The sequence below is a fragment of the Amblyomma maculatum genome, chromosome 10, assembly GCF_055883805.1.
Source record: "Amblyomma maculatum isolate TAMU_Amacu chromosome 10, ASM5588380v1, whole genome shotgun sequence".
In the NCBI taxonomy this organism is placed as follows: Eukaryota; Metazoa; Arthropoda; class Arachnida; order Ixodida; family Ixodidae; genus Amblyomma; species Amblyomma maculatum.
The window spans coordinates 24,603,208-24,618,929 of record NC_139353.1 but is presented as its reverse complement, the minus strand read 5'-3'; the positions used below and the strand labels follow the sequence as shown (position 1 = coordinate 24,618,929).

The 15,722-nt window shown below is 49.1% G+C and overlaps 1 protein-coding gene across 1 annotated transcript in view; it reads right to left on the bottom strand.

The window, feature by feature from the left end:
• The window catches only part of LOC146175895 (protein jagged-2-like), a 113,541-nt gene that overhangs the window by 3,320 nt on the left and 94,499 nt on the right, over positions 1 to 15,722 (bottom strand). The window contains exons 4-13 of the mRNA XM_084581220.1: positions 9,669 to 10,075; positions 9,049 to 9,339; positions 8,167 to 8,385; positions 7,475 to 7,691; positions 3,880 to 3,993; positions 3,464 to 3,577; positions 3,257 to 3,370; positions 1,911 to 2,027; positions 756 to 983; positions 35 to 159 (exon numbers count right to left, since the gene is read on the bottom strand). Coding sequence (XP_084437346.1) covers positions 35 to 159; positions 756 to 983; positions 1,911 to 2,027; positions 3,257 to 3,370; positions 3,464 to 3,577; positions 3,880 to 3,993; positions 7,475 to 7,691; positions 8,167 to 8,385; positions 9,049 to 9,339; positions 9,669 to 10,075 — 1,946 coding nt within the window. The remainder of the gene's footprint in view (positions 1 to 34; positions 160 to 755; positions 984 to 1,910; positions 2,028 to 3,256; positions 3,371 to 3,463; positions 3,578 to 3,879; positions 3,994 to 7,474; positions 7,692 to 8,166; positions 8,386 to 9,048; positions 9,340 to 9,668; positions 10,076 to 15,722) is intronic.

Genomic DNA, 15,722 nt, shown 5'->3' with positions numbered 1-15,722 from the left:
GATAGAGAGCTGTTTATGTGAAAGGCGCACTTACAGGGACACAGGTGACAGCTCCGGAGTGACAGCTACAGAGGGAACAGTCTTCCTGCCACCGACTGCCTTCGGGATACATGATTCCTTTCCATTCGCAGGGCTGGTAGGTGGCCGGGGTGACGAGCACTGAAATTAACAAAAAATGGATAGTTCATGGTATTATAAACCTTCAGTAACTAGGAAAAATGCTCTAGGCAGCTGTTCGTAACCATGCCACTTTCCTCGTTGCTTATCAGGAAGTTTCGTGAGCAAACACTGTACCGGTAAAATTGCTTTTTGTGATCACTTCGATCAGCGAGACAACTTCTTGCAATCTAGCATGTAGTTTTATTGTCTATTGCAATACCGTTTTTTTTTTTTTTGTTTTTTTTCTGTGTGTATATTTGAAGCAGTTTCTCAAGAATGTAGATTTTTCCCATCTCAGTAGAAAGGAAAAAACTAAACTTAAGTTGTAATCAAATCGGGTTCAGTGCATGCGAATTTGTCCTAGGTGTGGTTTTTCAAGCCATGATTCCTCTTAATTATTGAGAGAGCATCCCATACTTAGAGGTACACCAAGGTGACATGCACAGTGTTATGCTAATAAACAAGTTTGCAGTAACAAAAGTGTTATGCTTCCCGGCAGCAGTTGCCGATTCTTTATTAAAGCCAAAACACATTCTCATTGTTGCATTCCCCTTCTTCAAATTAAAGCACCGCACGAGAGTAAGGAGGGAACTGACCAACATTGCAGCGTTTGCCCGTACGGCCTGGAGGGCAGCGGCACTCAAAGTCTCCAATGGCATCCACACAGACACTGCCGGGGGCACATGGATTCGAGGCACATTCATCCACGTTGATGCGGCAGTCGGGACCGGCAAAACCACGTGCACATTCACACCGGAACCAGTTCACACCGTCGATGCAGCGGCCACCATTATGACAGGGTGATGATGCACAGTCATCCACATCTGCAGGAAACACAATCAGAGGTCAAGTCAACAAATGACACTATTAATTTCCAAGATACTTGTTTACGCCACTGTCTACTCCATAGTCTTATCTTCCTGAGTATGGTGTGCTAAGCTACATCATATTCAGATATGTGGCGCGAAAAACACAAACACAGGAGAAGATACACAACACATGCGTGTGTTGTGTATCTTCTCCTGTGTTTGTGTTTTTTGCGCCACATATCTGAATATGATCCAGCACCAATTAGCCCCTCAAGCCGTTATTTTGTGCTAAGCTACGCTTATGCTTTTTCATTTAGATTCATAAGCAGTTTCACTGGCCATTGGGATAAAAATGAGTAGCCGTGCATGAATGCTTTCCTGTGGTTATTGATAAATAAAGAAACCTTGCTGTCAAAAATTAAAAATGCAAAACGAAGTGGCATCTGTGTGCTGCGCGATGTCAGTGCACGTTGAAGATCCCCAGGTAGTCGAAATTATTCCGGAGCCCTCCACAACGGCACTTCTTTCTCTCTTTTCGCTTCCTCCCTTCCTTTATGGCACAGTTCAAGTGTCCACAGAAACAAGTGTGACAGATACTGCACTTCTCCTTTCCTGTGAACCAATTATCATCATCATCATCATTCACATTATTATTATTATTATTAACAGCATTGTGCTGTCACTTTCTTGGGTACTCTAAGACAATATCCTTTCACTTTTACAGGTTATTCATACTTTGTCGCTAATGAATGTTTATTTCCGTTTCCGTCTGTTCCTGGTGCACTGAGAGCCTGAAAAATCTCCTAGGTATTCCACTGTATGGCACACTCGGCATACATATTATGTTTACATGCCATTCTCATTGTAGTCAAAGTCAGCACAGCTTGCTATGTATAGGAAGAAGAGGCTGGACTCAAATATTTATCTGGGAAGAGTACTCACTTTGCTGGCAGAGTGGCCCCTCAAATCCTTCCCTGCACATGCAGGAAAAGCCACGACCACTGTTCACACATGTGGCTCCATTCTGGCAAGGGTTTGACTCGCAGCCATTGACTTTGGCTGCAAGAGAACAAAAGAAGAAAGCATGCTTAACGCTGCTGTCCATCGGGGATGTTCTGTGAACATTTCACTTTTTTTTTTTTTCTTTTTTGCCAGCCAAACAACAAAATAATGATTACTAAATAGCTTGGCGACCTAGGTGTGTAGCATGTTTTCTCTGTATACATCTCATACTGCATGGTTTATGGCTTCCATTCAGAGGCTGGCACTGATATTGCAATTTTGCCTGTTTGCATGGAAGTAGTCTTCACCTTTTTGGGGGGAAAAATATTTTATTTATTTATTTATTTACCAAATACTGCAGGCCCTAACTGGGCCCTAGCAGGAGGGGCGAAAAGAATACAATGCAATAAAATATGAATTCATCAAAACTAACATACTAAACACAAGTGACAAGCAAATTACGATAAGACATGTTGAACACTAACAAGAAAATATACACCAATATGAAACACGACTATGGTTAGAACGCCAGCAATTTATCAATAGATTCAATGGACATTGTTACATCAGAAGGCAGCTTGTTCCATTCTTCAACAGTACGAGGGAAAAAAGAATACTTAAATGCATTGATTTTGGCTTGATACGGAGTTACACATTGTGCATGATGATGTCTTGTTGGACGTGTTGTAAGGGGCGTAAGGTAAGGTTCAGGGCTCATAGCAAGTTTGTTGTTTTTTAGCAAAAATAGATACTTCAGTCTCTGAATTTTTCTTCGTATTTGCAATTGTGGGATGGAGTTCTCATTCATTAAAATGGAGGGAGAGTCAGATGTGCGGTACTTTGAAAATATGAAGCGTACGGCTTTCCGCTGGATAGCCTCCAATGCCACAATATTCTTCTTGGTGTAAGGATCCCAGACTGTACAAGCATACTCTAGTTTGGGTCTGATGAGGCTGTAGTATGCTAACTGCTTTACTTTGGCAGGGACATTTTTAAGTTTGTGGCGAAGAAGGCCAAGTTTTCTGTAGGAGGATGAGCATGTATTGGCAATATGACTGTTCCAACTTAGATTGTTAGTTATGGTAACACCAAGGTATTTATATTCTGTAACTTCTACAAGAGGATGCGAATAGAAAAATAACAGCAGTGACTGGATAGGGATAATATGCCTTTAGTGAGGCGAGGCCCTCAAAATGAAGTTTTCGCTTACTTGCTGTGCCTCAAATTATTTCCATAAACACTAGTGCCAATATTTCAGCATGGAAGCAGGACTTGACACTACTCACCAATTTGGCATGTGTGGCCATGGTAGTTTTCCGGGCAGTGGCAGACAAAAGTGTCACCGATGTCTTCACAAGTGCCACCATTGAGGCACGTGTCACTGTCACAATGGGAGTCACCTAGAAGAGTACCAAGCATGTCAAAAAGTTTAGTGCATGACTGAAATGTATTGGCAGCTGTAATTTTTGTGTTGAAGATGAGCACAAACTTACGAAGGTTGCATGTCTTTCCTTTCCACTGTCCCTGGCATTCGCAGAGGAAGTCTGCAATTAGGTCCGTGCATCTGCCCCCATTGTGGCAAGGATTGGGTTGGCATTCATCTCGATCTGGAAGTACAGTGATAATATCAATTTAGATTCATGCTGAGTGCACTAGCATAGATATTTTACTGGACGAGCCTTTATTTCTTCATTTTACTGGCTGGCCAATACTGGCTTTACTTCCATTAGAATGCTTATTTTAGATCATTTAAATCTTCAGACTGAGTGCTGTGCAAGGTCTAGGACGAGGAGGATGATTCCAATTTATTGTACATGTGCTTACGGCATTGCATCATGAAAGAATGAAAGTGAATGTACAAATGGCAAGGTTTCTTTTTGCTTTGTGGTGGCTGCATTCTAGTACTTACTTTTGCTGCAGTGTGGGCCTTCCCATCCCTCTGGACAAATGCACTTGTAGCTATTCACAGCATCCACGCAAGTCCCTCCATTTACGCAAGGTTGATGCACGCAGTCATTTATGTCTGCAATACAACAATGAACGGAGGTGCTCAGCACAAACTACACTCTTTTAACAAGCATATGAAATATTGCATTTATTGTATTACAAAAAGATGCCAGGCCACTTGGTACATGACTTAATGAAAACAGCGCACCACAAACGGGACAAAGAACAGAAAACATGTACATGCAGACACTAAACTTCTTCTGTTCTTTGCCCTGCTTGTTTGGTTTGGTTTGGGGTTTAACGTCCCAAAGCGATTTAGGTTATGAGAGATGCCGCAGTGGAGGACTCCGGAAATTTCGACCACCTGGGGCTCTTTAACATGCACTGACATCGCGCGGCACACAGGCGCCTTGCTTTTCGCCTCCATCGGAAAGCTGCCGCCGAGGGGTCATCCATTAAGTCACGCATTCATTGTGCTGCTACAACTAATTCGGCAACCCAAAGCCATGCCCGTGACATCCTGAGTGATGGATCACAAAACAGTCGAGGTGGCAAAATTAGCAACTAGTTTTAATATGTGGCTTCTCAAAATTGCACACTAAAGCAAAACATGAGGTGGGTCACAAACCCCTTGTGGTTTCCACTGGTAAATTCTTAAATCGCATTCCCCACAGTATCATTTGCAGTCTAGGGGCATAGAAGTACTAATGATTGCACGAAGTATAGTACATTAAGGTGTGTGTTTAGTAGTGTTGGAAGGTGTTGCTAAAGCTGGGTGTTTTATTCCTAGACAGTTTCCTTGTTTTTTAACGCTAACACGTAACGTCGCCCGCAAATCCTATATAAATGGACATGAGCGCACAGGTCCTGGTGGAAGATAGCTGACGAGCAGGGTGGACTACACTGATCGCGTCTCGTCGAAACACTGCGTGATCGAATGGAGCGCCCCCTAATCACAAACAAGGCGGCAAGAATAAAAAGACGGTTGGATACGGGATGGAGGAGAAGGGTGGTTAGACGTCGAGACGCGCGGAGGGTGAACTGCAAAGCGGCGAGCAGCGAGGAAAGGGTGCTGCTGCTGCTCCGGCCACCGCGCGTGGCGCGGAGGAAGGGAGCGGTGGTAGTAGCCAGCCACCGCTCTTCTAGGCGAGCTCGTTTGCGAAGTGACAGGCGCGCGCTCGCTCCAGTGTCCAGTGCGGCCGGAGCCTCGCCACCGCCGGTGCGGGCCGACGCGGGACAACCGGAGAAGCGGCATTCCATTCTCGGCGCGCCGCATCCGGTTGGAGCCCTCGGCCGGTTGGGGGCTTCTGGGCGGCGGCGGTGGCGGGTCGCCAGAGAGGGAAGAGCCTGACCAACCCCCAGTGTGCCTTGTGTTGTGCTTGTAGTACGCCCGCACTACTACCGCACTGTACCTCCCTCCGTGGCGGCGGCACTGGACGTTTCGATCTTGTGCCCTTCTTCATCTTCTCCCACCCTACAGCCCCCGCACTGAACGACAAGCGGCTACAGAGAGCACGCCCTCCGCCCACCAGTTGTTCCAGAGAACAGGCGCGCGCGGTCTACACGCGTCGGCTACCGTGGAGCGTAATTGAAGCGGGTATATGGCTCGACCCCCAGCCCCCTCTCCGAAGTCCTCTTTGCGGCAACTCTGCCTCGAGAATCGCGTCTCTTGTCTTTGCGTGCGTTTATCTGGTTCTTGAAGTCCCTCCGCTGGTTCTTGAAGTCCTTCCGCGCGTTTCTTGCGCTTTGGTCTGGCCTCGTGCTAAGCCTTGTGAGGTCACGACCATGATCCCGACTGTCTACTTCAAACTGGATGTTTGCTTTCTTGGGTGCTATCGCCATTTCTGTGCTGTTCTTTTTATTTTATTATTATTTTTTTCATTCAATGAGCAGCACCATATTTTCAACGCACAGTTCCACTGACCATGAAGGTAAAATATGTCGCCGCGGGCAGTACTGCGTGATTATCACGAAATAGTGCTAAATAAAGGCTTCAAACATCGCGACACCTACTGTTCGTGCGCTTGTTTGCGCGTCAAATTTTCACATTTGTGAAACGTTTGAAAAAAGCTTTCTCACTGTTTTTCTTTTTTTCGTTCGTGTAAACTGCCCCTTCAAGTAAAGCCATAATGATTGAAATCAAAGAAGTTGGTATGAGCTACATAAAACGTCGCTATAGCTCATTAATGATGCACACAATTTTGGCGATAGCGAAATGAAATAAGGAACAAAACTAAAAACGGAAACTTTCTGCACCGGTAGCTCCGAGAGTCGTCGGTCGTGTGCTGAGGCAGGAACCAGATCAAAACGAGTGCGTATGCCGGTGGCAGTCCGCTCCTCCCGAGTCGAGTCGAGAGAGGCGAGGGAGGAGGCGCTCTTCTCCGAAAGAGAGTCAATAAGCGACCGGGAACCACTCAGCACCGCCGCTGTAGCATCTAGACCGCTGACTTCTTCGCCGCCAGTCAGCGGTGGTTCTTTGTTATACTCGCTGAGCGGCGCGCACTCTCTCTTACGGAGGAAGAGAGGTTAGCTGTTGCTGCAGGTATATCTTGGTGCGCGGTGAGACCGTCGCTCATTGCCGGAATGCTGTGCCCTTCTTCGGTGGCCCGTCTCTTCTTCAGTGCCGGGCGAAATAGCGGGAGAGAGGGTGGAAGAACGAAGCGCCGATGCCCGCACCTCATCGCGGCTCTGCTGTAACGAGCGGCGTCGTAAAAAGCGCATTTGAGAAAAGAACCTCGCTCAGTGGACTGCGGCCGCCCTCCCACCTCTCTCACTCTTGAGCGGGATGCTGCTACTTGCTTGCATTATATATACTTCGCTCGTCCCATGGCGTCTCGCTGCAGGTGCGAGAAAAAGGTATATTTCGTTCTGCGTGCTTTTGGCGGGCACCTCTCACTTTGCCGTACACAGCGGCAATGCGCTGTTTTTCGGATATATGTGGAATTTGCGCCGCAAAGTGGTGTCACACACAACTGAACGCATATTAAGTTTACCCAACTAGTCGCGTATGCACAGATGGCAAAAAGCAACTAGCGTAATGGAAGAACAAAAAGAAGTTACAGACAAAGAAAAAAAGTTCTGTTTTTTTCTCCATGCACTCTAGCATGTGCCAGAAGCTTAAGCCATTCGAAAAGAGGACCAGCCCTTTGTGATTAACGCCATTTTGAACATCCACAAGTGTCACTTTTACACCATATAATGAGTTCCATTCTGAAGCCTAACTAGGCAGCGAAAGCACCGCTTGCCGCTCCTGTCCTGTTCTGGCAGTCGGCTTTAAATGACATTTCATTAAAAACGGTAGTATCGCCACCTATGCGATTTAAAGCGAACTTCTGGGGCGTACTCAAACGTTTCAGGATATCGCCCATAGCTGACGCTACTTTCTTGTGCTAACTTTCGAATATACTGACGGAAGAAGCTGTAGTACGTAGTACTTAGATGCACAGGTGACATGATCACGTGATTACTGAGCGCCCGCAAAAACAGTCCAGGACCAGGGAAGGAAACTGCCTCTTCCCGATTGGGGAAAACGGGGCGACCGAGTATTATTTACTCACTCTCATGGCAGTATCGTCCCGTGTATCCAGCGTCACAGACGCAACTCGACGCTCCCGCCGGTGAGCCGCTAGCGACGCAGCGACCGTGCGGTCCGCACACCGAGGCACCGCCGACACCATGGTCTTCGCCGGCCGCGCAGCCCTGCAGGGCAGCGGGAGGCGAGCACGGCTGTCCACCGGGCCCGCCACATGGTCGGTCCTGGGTGCAGTTCTTGCCCTGTGAAATAAGACTCACAACGATGAGACCGAAGGCAGCGAAACACTCTGTGCGGAAACAAAAGAGGGAAGGGGGGAGGGGGCTGTACCTTGTGTTTGCACATGCAGTTTCGATTTCAGAGTACTCCGTACAAATGTTGTTCTGTTCTTCCGAAGCAGCACCCGGAACGCCTCACACTGTATAAATTCCAGACCATTACGAAAAGGTGTGCAAGCAACCGTACACCTCCAATACCCATCTAACCACTTTCACATGCCCCGTATCTTTTATCCCCACCGGCCATTGCTCGAACTCCAGCCTTGCTCTATAGGCAGTTATGTTGTATCCAGTAGTGTTTCTCCCAAATTCTGCTAACCGAGCAGCTTTACCATGGGTCATTGAAGCTGCGAGGTATACAGGGACGTCAGTACCGAAGAATGTGCTATTTCGGGGTAACTTTCGATACTGTGCATGGTGTATTTGATATTGTATATACCTGGTATCGGTCGGTGCAGTGGCAGTAGTAGTCGTGCGCCCCGAGACTGAAGCAGGAGGCACCATGCGCGCACGGGTTCGGGTGGCATGGATCCTCGTCCCTCTCGCACCTAGGCCCTCCGTAGCCTACGGGGCAGATGCAGCGGAAACCCTGCGGCTGCGAGGTGGCTACGCAGTCGCCGCCGTTCTGGCACGGACGCGCCAGGCAGCCGCTCAGTTCCTGCACGCATCCGAATTCCGCAGTTCAATAACTGCTTTGTTTCGTTTTTATTTGGGGTTAAGAAAAACAGTGAAAAGTGTGCACGCTGCGTGACTCCATTGCTGTTTCCCTAGCTCCAAACAGGAACACGTAGAAGTACAAAGCAGAAACTTTCGCTTCACGATGGCTTCATTTGAAACCTTGTGTCAAAAGTGACACCGGCGATGCTTGCAAGGAGTGACCAACCAGATTAACACGGTAGCTTCCCAAGTGAGTTCCTGTCTGGCGGTACTTGTAATCATTTTTTGTGGTTCGCACGACAACGCGAACAAAGGCGGCGTCGAACCCTATAATCTCGGTTTTCGTTTAGTGGACTTCTTAGTCTGGCAGATAATAATGACAAAATGATGGTGTACGGCATCGATTACGGTGATGCCTAAAAGCCTACCTCTTGGCCTACAGCGAGACTGACATAGACATCTCCGTGCATAAAAGAGGCACTGAGGACCACGTCATCCGTCCTAAATTCCATCTGGGCGAGTGCGGGCGAGGTGCGCTAGCGTAGTGTCGGTCGAATCCACCAGAGGACGTGACAGAATTCACAATGTTTTCGCATTTCCACACGTAAGAAGAGTTAAGTACATCCCTGTACGTTTTTTTTTAAAACAGTGGCTGGTGGCATACCTGGCATCGCGGGCCGGTCCAGCCGGGCGCGCAGGCGCACGTCCAGGTTCCGTTTGCGCGCTCGACACAGCTGCCGCCGTTGTGACAGTGGCCCGGCAGCTGGCATCCCTGCGCCCCTCGGCCCAGCTCGCAGTTTGGACCAGAGAACCCGGGCCGACAGCGGCACAGGTATCGCTGCGCTCCCCTGGGTGTGTGCTCGCAGGTGCCGCCGTTCATGCATGGCTCGTGGGTGCCGCAGTAGTTGAGGTCCTGGTCGCACAGGATGCCACCCCAGTTCAGGTCGCAGATGCACTGCGCGCCGAACGAGAAAAGATGGGTCAAGATTTTAACGCAAAATTCGCGGCTTCGGCTGTCACCGCCACATATACCAATGGCTAGCTGTGCTTTATTTCTGCCCACTTTACCGACAGTATACAGAATTTAAGAAGAAATAACTGAAGACGCATGCTCGATTCCTTTACACCTTCGCTGTGTTGGCGGATATCAGAAAAAGCGATGGGTGCGCATCTGCCAAGCTGTCTCCTGTATAGTTACAAGGAAGCATCGATTATAACGAACAAATCTAGGCGTACACGTGGACATGGCCGTTGTTACGAGGTTTAAACCCACGCAATGCGTACCTGCCAGGGTGTGTTGTTGCAGTAACCGTGTCGGCATCCGGGGTAAGGGGCGCAGTGGTCGCACAGCTCCGATTTCCAGCCGGGCCTGCAGACGCATTCCCCCGGCCGCTCGCAGTAGCCGTGCACGGGGTGGCATCCGCGCCGACACACGGGCGTCTCGCAGGTGGCCCCCGTCCACCCGGGCCGGCACAGCTTGGATCCGTCCCGGGCGCAGCGGTAGTGTCCGAAGCGGTCGTCGCGCGGCTTGCACAGAGTCCAGCAGCTGGGTCCGTAGTAGTTTGCGGCGCAGGTGACCCGTATGCGGTAGGAGAGCTGCGCGGCACGGCCGGGGTGCCGCAGCGTGTGCCACTCCTCACTGGGCAGCACCAGGCCCGAGTAAGCCAGCCGCTCAATGGGACGGTCCACGTCTGCCGGGGAGGGAAAGGGGACGCTGTTACAACACTGAACTACGCATATAGTTGGTGGATTAGAATACACCACATGCGTGCGAGTTGGGTGCAGATATTTATAGAGACGGAGGCAAGAGTAATGCATCCAGGAGGCGACTGAAAGGTAGGTGGATTAGATCGAGGTACTCAAGTGAGGTTACGAGCGCCATTTAGTGGTGCAGAACGAAGCATTCCAAAACAGATAACGATAAGCCTGTTATATATATCTGCAGCCTTTCGCCGTGCTTCGTGCACCACAAAATGGCCGCTATTGTGACGTAGGTGCATACTCCCATAGGAAATTTGGGTGAAAAAGATGGCCACTGCTGGCACAGGTAAACGTTAATTACGGAAATATAGGAGAGGCCCTTGTCATCATGCAGTCGGCCTATAGGTAGACTGGTCATGAAACTATAGCCTTGCATGGTTGAAACTCCATATACGAGGGGGTCATGAAACTATAGCCTTGCATGGTTGAAACTCCATATACGAGGGGGTACCCAAAAGAAACCGAAATAATTTTTTGGTGGGCAGCGCTTTCGTAGTACCGTGTTTTACCGCTAGGAGCGCATAGAGTGAACATTGCAGAGTCAGACGAGTGGCGTCGCTGAAGGTCAGACGTACTAGCTTCGGCACAGTTTTCAGTGACAACTGTTTTCTGTGAGTGTCGTTTTTGCAATGGCTGATTTTCGTGAACAGCGTGCGGCGGCGAAATTCTGCTTTCCACTCGGAACAAATGGAACAGAAACTTTTGAAGTGTTAAAAATGGCGTACAAGGACGATGCTATGGGGAAAACTCAAGTGCGAGTGGTTTTCCCGTTTCAAAAATGGTGAAATGTCAGTTTGATGAGCAACCTTGTTCTGGTCGTCCTTCCACGGCCCGAACACATGAAAAGATTGGAAAAATTCGTGATCATCAACGAAGATTGACGACAGGCGATTGAAGAAATTGTGTAGTTGTCAGGAGTGTTTTGGACTTAAGTGCAGCGAATTTTGACAGAATATTTGGGAATGAAAAAGGTGGCTGCCAAATTCGTGGCACGACTGCTGAATGCTGAACAAAAATAAGGTCGCGTGGAAGCATGCTGTGCTTTGAAAGAAGAGTCCCAAATGTCCAAACTATTTTCCGTTACAGCATATAAATGGTCGATGAAGTTTCTCAAGTTGCTATAACACCGACCGCGCAACAAGTCATGCACAGCTTCATGGCTGTCGTATAAATGCCGCACTAAATGGCTTAAAACAATTGTCGGGAGGGGGCGGGGTGGGGTAGGGGTGTGTGCACGTGCTTGTCGAGGGGGATTATGGATGTCTGGCTAAAAAAAAGCGCAATTTTAAGAAAAAAAAAATCCGGCTATGGTTAAAAAATATTTTGGAGCGTGAAAAATGAATTTCAAGAAGGGCATTACAAGCTCTCTCTGTCTCTCACACACCATTTTGTGCAGATTTTTTCTTATAGGGCAAATAAGAAAGTACCGATGCACTGTCACCACGAAACAAGCGTGCCACATGCGGCAGAGATGTCAGCAACCTCTGTTGACACCACAGTCGGCTCCCTTGTGAACGTGAGGCTTTCGCCGCGACGCCTCGCAGCAAACTAACGCGACGCGCGACCGCTTCTTATGAAAGACCGCACATGGCGTTGCCGTTCGGCTTCGGCGGAGAAAACACACGTTGCCGTCGAATGCGGCTCGCCAACCGTGTTCGCCGCCTGTGGGGGAGCAAGGATGCGGCGAGAGGAAAAATGAAAACAGCAAATCAAAGAAGTTATCTGCTTTGGCTCTGAGGAACCCGTTGTCATCAATTGACGCTCTTCTCTCTCTCTCTCTCTCTCTCTCTCTCTCTCTCTCTCTCTCTCTCTCTCTCTCTCTCTCTCTCTCTCTCTCTCTCTCTCTCTCTCTCTCTCTCTCTCTCTCTCTCTCTCTCTCTCATTAATCCATGCTCTTGTGGTACGTTTAACGCCCGTTAGTGCAAAAAAAGAAAAAAAAGACAATTATATGAAAGAAACCCACAGGTTCTAAGAAGCACCCGGACTGCAGAGACCCCGTGGTTTGACCCTTGACCCTTAGCGACGCGTGGCGGCCGCTCCGCGAGTGACAACGTACCGGCGGCGGCGGCGAAGCATGCATCATACATGCTGTCCCTGCCTGCAGGAAAAAGCGACCAGAGGGGGTGCACGGGTTTGGTGGCTGGGGTTGGGTTCATCATTTGCCTGCCGGATGCTGACAACAGTTCTCTTTTCTTTTCTTTTTTTGTATGTGTGTGAACGTTTCTGTCTTGAGTTCCCGGTTGTTTGTGAGAGAGAGGGGACTCAACCCTGGTTCCTTCCGGGTTCCCTAAAAAAAGGACAGGGACCTGCCGTGCGGTGCTTGGGAGAGGTTATTGCCGGCTTCCCAAAGCGATTGGGACGGCATTATTTTGGGCCTTGCCCCTCGACGTCCCCTCTCTGTATAGACGGGATGACAGAAAAGAAAACAAGGAAGTTGGATTGCGTAATGCGCGAGCATGCGACAGTCTCCATCCTTATCTCCCTTGTTCTTTCCTTGGCCACTTTTTTTTTTTCTTTTTTTCGCGTGTGGTCGGCTATACATGCTATATATGAGGACGCACGCCGCCACGTGTTTCGACGCCCCCGACAATAAAACAGCGAACGAAGAAAAGAAACCTGGAAACCAAAACGCGGGTGGGGAATGCCTCTTGTCACTACAGGGGACAGTCGTGGCGAGGGGCAAAAAACACTGGGATGAGCAGTCCGGCTTGGAACAGACTTTTTTTTTCTTCTTTTTTTGCGTTTCTGCCCTCGCGATCCACGTGCAAGGTCAGGGTTGAGGCAGGTCAACGACCGCGCGACAAACTGGTGGATCGCTTCCCCTTGTGTTACGCGGAGGCGGCATCTTTTTGTTTTTGTTCCGTTGTACGGACATACGCGTTTTTTGGGGCCGTTAACGAAGGGCATCATTATGTGCGTGAACAGCAGCGCCATATGCTCCCGCACTTTTGGACGATTCATTAATACCTAATATGGCTGCCTTCTGGCCCGCTGTGTTCGCCGTGAACGGAGAGCCTGTCTATGCATTGAAGCGTAGGTTGCTGATCCAGTTGGTGCATGGTCACGGTCAAGACCAGCAAAAAAAGACGCGATTACGAGGAGGAGGAGGAGACAGGACGACACTGGAAACGCAACTGAATGAATTAATATGGACCCCAGCTCATGCGGGGAATCCGGGAAATGATGCTGCCCACCAATACGCTCGAGAATTAGCCGGCCGAGCGGTGGCGCAAAATCAGGAACCGGAACCCTTCGGTGAGCCAGCCGTATCATACCACGAACTCACTGCACATTACAAAGCACCACCCCATAAAACACTGACCAGACAACAACAAGTAATATGGAGACAGCTACAGACGGGGACCCTCCCCAATCCAAACTACATATCAAAATTCATAAATACGGATATGAATCCCTTCTGCCGGTTTTGCGGGGAGAAAGACAACTTCGAGCATATGATCTGGGCGTGCAAAGCCCATAAGCCTCCCTCAGAACTCTTGCCTGGTCCCTGTAAAGAAGCTTGGGACAAGCTAAGGTCCAGCGATGACCCTGGCATTCAGTTCAAGGCCGTCGAATGGGCCGGCGTTGCCAAAAGTCTCCACGGCCTGCGGCACGCTATAGCTGACTTCCCCTATTCCTCCCACTTATTGTGAATAAAGTTTTGTCAGCCTCAGCCTGTAGCTCCTTCTTGAGAACGCGTTCTTTTTTTTTTTTTTTTTTTTTTGCCGGTTTTTTCAGTAAGCGTGTCCGTACATACTTCGAATGGTGCAACACAGAAGTTTCAGTACGCGATTTTGAATATGTCTCTCCGTCCTCGTTTTCTGTATACTGCCCGTCGAAGGTTTATTGTGTGCGGAAGACCAACTCTTCCTTTGAGGTATCAACCTACTATCGCTATTTGTTGACAGCGCGGAAGTAAAGAAGTTTACATTGTTTAAACGTTTGCCGAAAACATGTCGTGTAATTCTCATACAAGGGTGTCAATTAGTGAGACCCTCTGCTTGGCGGATGGCTAAACTGCGGTATAAGAACGCTTTGTGAAGCGCTTCGCGGACTCTGCTTGAGGACTGCTTACTTCTGTTCAGATGAAAAATTACTCTATAAACAGGCGTGAAAGAAATCGTGGACAAATATAAAAAAATAAATGACATGTATTCCATGCCAGGTGGAACGCCAGGTGAGCGGAATTATGTGCAGGCAGATATTGCAAGTTTTGTCGGGCGATGTCCTAAAGATACTGCATTCCACCGCACTGCTCCGTGAAAGCAGGACCGGCACGTGGCTAAGCTCAAGAAACCGTCGCCGTTGAGTTCAAGTCCGACCCTGCTTCGCGTCCCATTAGCGTCCCCTTGCTCAGTTCGTTTTTAAGCGCTCGATGTTTCAAGAAACTTTCAGCCGAGATAGGCGAACGCGCTTAATTATACAGCGTCTCTGCAACATTAAGCACCCTGAGGAAACATTAAGGGTCTCTCCGAGCGGCTTGCGATAACTTTTCAAGGCGAACCTTATCGCGAAAAAAACCGGCAGCAATCTTTTGGGCCCCCGTTCGCCATCATGCATGCAGTGCAGTTGATGACGTAGAAAATACGCATGCAGCGAAGCTCATCGAGCTTGCTTGCGCGACTCATCTCCCCTTCTTTCTTTCTTCATCGCAGCTCCTTCTGCTCCTTCGTTCGCTTTCACCTCTTCGTTCTATAGTTTCCAAATCATGTTCTTTCTTGAGCCCTCCTCCGCTATCGATGGAAAGAAAGAAAGAACCAACCGGGATACGCAAAGGGTCATTTTTGAGCAGATCCTTGTCCAGATTTGACGTGACCAAGCAGCTCCGATAAGCGGGTCTGATGGAAGAGTTTGCCTCTCCTGTTGCAGATAAGGCACACACCGGCGGGTGGCTCATGCAGGAACCATGCATGGCTTCGTATTCGCGGAGAATGACGCCGGCCGTTGAGTCCCTTAGCCACACCGGAACGCCTTCAACGTAGAGCGCTGGAGAAGAAGGGGAACCGGCGGATTCATCGGGAAAGAAAAAAAAAGCGTAATTTTGGAGAATCGTAAAAAGCAACGCACACTGGAGAGAAAATGTCCAGAAGTGCCGGGCAAACGCGGAGGCCTGATGAGGTCTACATGGAAGGACTTCAGGTGAGGACCAGAATAGCAAGGAGGTTCTCTCTTGGCTCAGAAAGTGAGACTGTTTAAAGAGCAGGAGTGTAGAATATGAGAGGAGGGGGTGAGAGGAGAGAATCGAAGAAAAGAAGCCTTCATTTGTCTCTCCGGCCCTGCAGAAGGTCCTGGCGCGCCGATCTTATCGGCGATCGCTCGACGCTGTCTCCACGACGTAGCGCTATCTCTGTGTGCGTGCCTGCCCCTACAAAGGCTCCCGCATTCCGCAAGTCGGCTCCTGTCCCTCTTTTACCGTCTCGTTTCGAAGAAATTCGCAGTATATACACACATACACTCTTGTGAGCGGATCCTGCGGCAGCGTCTCCTTCTCCTCCGTGACGCGTCGTTAGCCGGCCTTTTCTTCTGCTTCTGTCGCCGTCCGCACCGTGTGGTCCGTGGGAGGTGCGGCCCTTAATG